Source organism: Gekko japonicus, unplaced genomic scaffold, assembly GCF_001447785.1.
Source record: "Gekko japonicus isolate JY-2015 unplaced genomic scaffold, Gekko_japonicus_V1.1 scaffold11, whole genome shotgun sequence".
Classification (NCBI taxonomy): Eukaryota; Metazoa; Chordata; class Lepidosauria; order Squamata; family Gekkonidae; genus Gekko; species Gekko japonicus.
In genome coordinates, this window is record NW_015166418.1 from 1,153,861 (window position 1) to 1,161,570 (window position 7,710).

The 7,710-nt window shown below is 38.6% G+C and overlaps 1 protein-coding gene across 1 annotated transcript in view; it reads left to right on the forward strand.

Annotated features, from left to right (window-relative positions):
* The window catches only part of MGARP (mitochondria localized glutamic acid rich protein), a 19,443-nt gene extending 15,725 nt beyond the window's left edge, over nucleotides 1-3,718 (forward strand). Inside the window, exon 4 of the mRNA XM_015411618.1 lies at nucleotides 1,580-3,718. Coding sequence (XP_015267104.1) covers nucleotides 1,580-1,833 — 254 coding nt within the window. The 3' untranslated portion in view covers nucleotides 1,834-3,718. The remainder of the gene's footprint in view (nucleotides 1-1,579) is intronic.
* The last annotated feature ends 3,992 nt before the right edge of the window (nucleotides 3,719-7,710 follow it).

Here is a 7,710-nt window from a genome sequence, read left to right on the forward strand (position 1 = left end):
TGAATGAATGCACTCATAATTTGACTGTCCAATAAAGCATACTGTACACTGATCTTGCTTGTCAATCTCTTCTTTGTCCAAACAGATTCATTCTCTTGAGAGGGACACAGTCAGGTATTATGGCCTCAGATTTACAAGTACGCAGGCTGGAATTTTTAAACAGCCAACTGTATCTGCTCAAAAGTTAAGAATGTATTGCTGTACTGGTGCATGAGACTATTAACTGATGTAAACCAAAACAGCAATAATGCCTCCTTCACTTTTTCACTGTTTAAAACTAATGATGTTTAAAACTTCCTTAAAACTTCTTTGCACAAACTATTATGATATTTAGAGGCCTAGTTCACATGATAGCATAATGAATTTGTAACAATTTTTGAGGACAGAGTCATTCTATAACCTGACAGTGTCTCTTTGTATGTATTGTTTGTTTGTATTGCATGTGAATCACAAATTCCTTTCCTGCTTTGTTTGTCACCTGAGTAGGTTCTCTGAAGGAATGTACACTAACAAAGTTTGTGCTGCACTGTTTCATCTGTATGGTGTAGTGTCTGCTCTGTTTAATCTTCCTTTGCATGTCTTCTTATCTAGAATATTTAAAATCCTTATTTGAAAATGTTTCTTCCCATTTGGAGGCTGAAGTATTATGCACTTTTGAGTGAGCTTCACTGTTTCTTGCAAAATGACACATGCAATCACATTTCACCAATTGGTTAACTGGGCTCACAAATAGATTTGTCTGAATTGTGATACTGTCGTGCAATATTTGCGATTATTGTTTGCATTGAGTTGGATCGAAGAATTCCATTCTGCTAAGTGGGGAGTCTCTGTCCAGAAGACGGGCAGTTGATTTAGTAGAAAAGGAATCCTTTGTGTGCTGCACCTAAATTGGCTAGCTTTTAATATAAATATACCCACATTCACTTCAAAGAAAGAGAGTGTTACATATGTGGGATGGTACCCTCCAGTGGTGTGAGTGGAGACTTCCTTGCACGCATATGAGCTTAGGATGTAAAATGGTGCTTGTATAAGTAGGAATATTTTCTTGGTCCAGTTGATAATGTGGCTTGTTATACCAAATACCTACAATCATTTTAATGTACAAATTTATAGTGTGATGCTGTGCCACACAGGGGTTTCTGAACATGGCATATATAATAGGAATATGAACTGAGTGTTTTCAGTGGAATCATTTCCATTTGTGTTTGTAATTATCTGTATGCATTATCTTCTGACAGTGCAATCCTAAGCCATGTTACATCCTTTAAGACCACTGACTTTAGTGGACTTTGAAGAGTTAGCTCTGTTTAGGAATGTACTGTGAATTTTGCTTCCTTAAATCACATCCAATAATACAGCATGTTTTTGCTTATTGTGTTAAGTACTTTATAGTAATTTTTGCTTCAAGCCACAAATTAATTCCATTGTGATGATGTAGTAACAAATCAGTTTTGTAAGAGTCTGACATAGTACTAGTAGTCATCTTAAAGTAGCTATGGCCAATTGCATCTGCCATCTTTATTTGTTCTTACTGCACTGCATGCCATGCTTCATAATTTCTCTGTTGTATTAAATGAAGCCTTAGAAAGTGATGACACTGATGAAATGGAAACAAAAGAAGTCACTGATACAAATGAAGAGGCGAAAGGTACAGCTGCAGAAGAGACTGAAGGAGTAGTGGCTGGTAAATCTGAAGTCCAGAGTGAAGAACGTGCAGAATCTACAGAATCAGAGAAGGCAGAAGAATCACCTGCTGAGGGGGCAACCTCTAGTGTGCCAGGAGGCGAGCAGGATGCTCCTGCCAACTCAGAGACAAGCCAAGATCAAGGTTAATGTTAATGGAATTTCTGTTAACAGTTTTGTCTCCTTCCACAGGAAGTACGACTCTGCTCCCAGTAGAACCCACAATATTCCAGATGGAATCAAGTTGCATGATAAAACTTTAATGTTCATTTAAATGCTCTTGAGACTTCACTTCAGTGGTAGCGTTAACACTTCTTCATCTGGTAGAGTTCCTTCCATCTATGTAGGAGAGCTTCTAGGCTTGTCCAGAAGAAAAAGCAAGTATAGTATAAGTGAACCAACCCCTGCAAGTGCATTGTACTATTCTCCCAGCTTTGAAGACAGCTAAAATAATAATATTTCAGTTCATTAGAAATAGAGCTGCTCAAAAATTTGTAGTGTATTGCTGCACCTCAACCCCCCCTCCCCACCTTTCTGAAGGAAAAAAAAAGTCATTTGGCATTCACTTTTATTTTGTGGATGAAGAAGAGGAATAACATTTTAAAAAATGGAGTATATATCTTTACAAGGTATCATTCAATACATTTCAAACTTCAAGTTATCCAATACATGCTTTGGAAATGGAAATAATTTGTGACCCCCCCCCCAAAAAAAAAAAAAAAAAAAAAATTGAACAAGCAAAACCAAATTGGTGGTTGTAATCCAGCAAGTGACTAAATGTAAACACAGCTTGGGCTCTATTCCATTGTTTGCTAAAGGTCATTCTCTGGTTAGGTTTTCATCTTCCATTACTGACAGTGGAAGTTAGCACTTTACAGCATTCTGTTGGTAATAGGCAATATTTTCAAGATTAAGCTGATAAACCAAATAAGCAAAACCTAGATCTTTTCTTCTACTTTATTAAGGAGTCCCCAGCATGTTACTCTGATCTGTAATCTAAATTCCTTTTGATATTAAGTAAACTGTAACATGAATTCTGATTCTCTACTACCTGCAATATTTCATTTAAAAAGATATTATCTTCATGCACTTTCCAGGGAAAAGAAAGTATCATTTACCTAGTTTTATTTTAAGCTTTAATAAAACATTTTGAATCAAGTGGGGTTTTTTTTTGTTTCCTGCACTGATGTCTACTGACTTTTTCCAGTAGACTTAGAGGGTATTGTGAAGAGGAAATAAGGCTTTTGATTCATGACATAATTTTTATTAAAAACAAAGGGTTTGGAAGGTTCTTTTAATAAAACAAAACTAAATTTACAGGCAGTATATTTAAAAAAAACCCAAGGTACTCTTTCAACAGTTGAAATTTGAAACCATTATTTCAGATAAGAGTTTCATTAAATTTAGCAATAATTCTCCTCTCCAGAATCTCAGGAGAAGTCATGGTACCTGAAATACTGGTAGATGAAGCTGCCAAGGATAGAAACTGTGTCCCTTTATAAGCAAAACATGAGTTCTGCCATTGCAGTGTAACCTTTTCCTTGCTCCACAAAGGTTCAGGTGTTCACACAAAGCTCCTACACAAGCAAAGTCTTCCTATTTAATTCACGCTCCTGAGATGGTTCTGTGTACACAACAGAAATTGTACACAGTGCTGTCTCAGATGCCATGGTGAGTAGGGAATGGGGAAACCCTTGGGAGCGTGAGCTTCCATGTGTACAAATAACTGCTAAATCAGGATTACCATCTTGTTTGGGCTTTCTATTAAAGTAATACAAATAAAATGTCTATGTAAGTTGTAGTTGTGTCTATTCTAACATTTAAAATACTTGCTAGTGTAAACATTGATTGTATTTGTAACACTTCTAATTTATAAGGCTAGAATGATCAGATTGTAAGCTTTTTTCCACACATGGGCTATTAAGTAAATTCAAGAATGTTATTTTTCATAAATCTGAAAGAAATACATGTTTTATTCAGTATTTAAAATTAAATAAATGTGCTCTCAGTCACGGGTCATTTTGTAGAAAAAGAGGTGCAGGAACTTATTAGCGTAACTTATTTGCATATGCCACACCCCCTGACATCACCAGAAGTGTGTCAGAAGGCAACACCCACCACTTAGGCTCCACTGGACTGTTTTGGATTGCTAGCTATTGGGGGGGGGAACGTGCAGATCTGTCCTCACAGAGGAGGGAGAGCTTGTACCTGAAGGTGGGTCGGGGGGGGGGGCTCTGCAACTTACCTGGCTGCTTCTTGCTCCTTGTGGCCCAACTGAGGGCTGCTGGGAGCAGGGGGCAGGGCTTGTTGCATGTGCCCACCCCCTGGGCTCCTTACTGCCAGAGCTCCGCTCCTGTGCGCTCCCGCAGGAAATGACCCCTACTCTCAGTCATCAGTGAAGCACCTCTTAGCTTATTTTAAGAGGGGGTGGGTTGAATATTATGTATAGCAGGAACAATGTGTTAACCCAGTAAATATTGCACTGAAATATTTTGTCGGAATGGAACTGAAGATGCTTATTCTAATTTCTGCAATGGAATAATTATTTTTGCATACAGAGAAATGAAACTGATTGCTTTCTTGCCTACCTCTTACTAAATAAAGGGTCTCATTTTACAAGCTGCATTTTGGTAAAACCTTCCATATTTTCTGAAACTCACTGTGTATTAACAGTTTTTTTATTTGAAAAGTTACATGTGAAAAGGTGAAGAAATGATATTCTAGTGTGATGACCTATGGTGAAATGGTACAGTCTTATAAAGCTATGTATGTGGGTTAGCATTCCACGTGCATTTGGAGATGTATTTTTTCTATTGTCTCACATTGTTTCTTTCACAGGCAAGTCCTTTGTAGTCTACTATTGGTTTTCCTGCTCAAATAAGTAAATAAAGTGGCTGCAATAGAAATTTGAAAAACACCTCTGCTGTGTGCACAGTTCTTCCCAATTGTGTCATCAGAGAGTGGTCAAATTGGGCATCTTCTTTAACAAATATACCAGCAGGAAGCCCATCAACCAGAGCCTTCCAAAGATGCTGCCTGATTACACCATTTGAACAGACATCAGTCAGAACACTGTTCTTTTGTTTCCCTCTGTGTTCTAGAAATGGTAACTCACATGAAAGTCAAGATTACTAATCTGCTTGCTGTCTCTTCCCTTCTTCCTGATAGGGGCTTTCCATTTCTGTGAAAGAGGAACTGGAGGATGAAGGAACTTGGAGTGCTTACCTCTCTTGCTAGCTGTGCATTACTCCTCTGATCACAATGAACCAGCCACTTCCTCACTGCATTTTCCCTACTCTGGTAATGGAGTTGAGCAGGCAGGGTTTCTTATTCAGTGGTGTCCATGTCTGCTGACCCATCCCAGAGCAGTGGTGTGTTAGAGACAGAGAGTGCAAGTGACTTACTAGCACTTGGATGCAGGCCTGGTTCTTTCCATGTAGTTTTGTAGGATTCCAGCATAAATCTGTTCAGAGGGAGACATTCAGTCAAGCAGGGAACCAGCAATGAATTTAAAGTTCTAAAGCAAAGTTTTCTGTTTAAATGTGCTCAATGTACAGCTCAAGGGTGGTCTTAGACAATGGACAACAGGGGCAACTGCCCTGGGTCTTCCCCTGGGGGGGGCACAACTGGCCACAGCCCTGCCCACCCAAGAGCAGAGGGGAAGATGAGAAAGTTTCTACTGTTTCTTGCACTTGCTCTGCCTGGGGCTCAGGTGGCTTGCTTCCAGTGTCAGTGGTGGCACATACAATAGAATTTTATACTTAGTGAAGTATCCTTTAAAACCCATTTAATATCAGATAATAAAGTGCTTCCATCTAGCTTAAACCCACAAATACTGTATATAAAAAAGGAAAAATATCAAGATCTAAAATATATAGTACTCAATTCACATTTGGCATTAGCAAAATGTTTCTTTCCATTACATTCTTGTTGAGTAGAAATTGCATTGAGTTGTAGTGTCAGAGAGAAACCCTCAATTTGTATGTTCATAGTAACTGAAGTTAGTAAGTGGATATCTTAATTACAGTGTTTTTGTACTAATTTTGTAAGCCAACACTATCTCGAAGGAAGAAATATATAAGCAAATATGTTAGGAGCCTGGCAAGAATTAGAAGTCATTTGGACGGACAACTTTTATACTTCTGTTAAGATGTAGATGGCTTGTTCACATTGATCTCAGTGGCAGTCTTGCATGTAGTGAAGGACAGGAGAAAGTATGACACTCGTCCTTTCTTGTCCTCTGAATATAATATGCTATTTCCCCCGTATGTGTCCTGTATGTGGAGTGGCAGATGATAAGAACAGAATCTACATGTACGTTACAGTTTCAGAGGGTAGCTGTGCTGGTCTAGTAGAACAGCTAGATTTTAGTACAGTAGTACCTTATAGACCAACAAGATTTTTGGGGGTAGAAGCTTTTGAGAGTCAAAGCACCTTTTGTCAGATGTTATGTAAAGCAGAAAGCATTATGATGATAGAGAGTATCACATTCAAGTCTCAGGCAGACACCATTACCAACCATCCCTGTGCCACTATTGTGTACACTGTATCTCATCAAAAGATGGGGTGGGGTTGTGGCTCAATGGCACAGCATCTGCTTTGCATGCAGACGGTCCCAGGTTCAGCCCCCGGAATTTTCAGTTAAAAGGCTGACGTAGTAGGTGATCTCAAAATCTCTACCAGAGACCTTAGAGATCTGCTGCTAGTCAGAGTAGACAATACTGACTTTGATAGACTAATGCTTTGATTCAGTATAAGGTAGATTCATGTGTTCAAAAAACATTAGTCCTGCAGCTGTGAAGTTGCATGCGTGCAAGAAAGGAGCTCTAAGTGTTTACATTAGGTTTGTTCTGCTAGCAAACTCCAGCTTAATGTCTATTTAAACTGTCTTCACCAAGCTTCAAAATGTTCCGTCTAAAATTCTCCCAAACCAGCACCAAAGTGAACGAATACATCCCACCCTGAGGCTAATGTGTTACTATGATGCTCCATTAAACACTTGTGACATGACTGACTGACTTGTGGCAGAGGCGGCAGGAACTTGGGGGTACTTCTGGACAGATGCAGGATGCCTGTAGGCCTAGCTATGACATATACTTTGCTGGTTTTTTCAGTGCCTTGGTTCCGTACACTCAGAAGCACAGTGAAAGGGCAAGGTACAGTGTGTGTTGTACTGCAGCAAATGTTAGAATAACTGAGACTTTGAACTTGACCGATGATACAACTACTAAAAAAAGTTTGGCAATGTTACCCCATCCCTTTTACTGAGATGGAAATAGAATTTGAATTTTATTGTTACGGCGCTTAGCCAGCAATATAAAACCATAGGAATAAAAATAGATTACAATGGCCTAAGTGATAGAAATAGAGATTTTTGAGAATTTATGTATGATAATGTTTAGCAGGATTATACTTATTAACCAAATTTTGGGAATGACAAAAGCAAAAGGCATTGTCAAGATCCATCCTCTAAGGTATACCGGTAAGTTTCTAATCCTACAAGAGTGTCTAAGTCTTACCTGCCCTAGCCCTCAGACATTGATAGCATAGCTGGAGGGGTCCCCCCCCCCAATGTGATCTAATTAAAACATTTCAAAGTATGCAGGAAACTCACCTTGAAGATCAACAAGGTTTTAATGTGTGTGAGTCAAAATGGCAAAGAAAATGTTAGATTTTTTTAAAAAACCCAAACCGAGTAGCACTGTTTTTACCATAGTTTAGGATATGAAGGAAATTACACTGGATTCCAGCTTTAGTCCATGATCATCCCACAGCTCCAGGCAGATTCCAGTTGTGTTCTGCTAGCCATCTGTTATTATTTTAGCTTCATGGATTTTTGAAAGAAATATTTGAATATGACATTCTGTATTAGAGGAAATGATACCCTGATGGCTGAATTAGCGAATAAAATGGTTCCTTAAATAAAGATGTACTTCACAAAGAAGTCTTGTACACAGAGATTACTTTGGCACCTAAACACTACTTTAGATGTTTAAGATGTGTAAATAGTTTATTGCACACATTTTT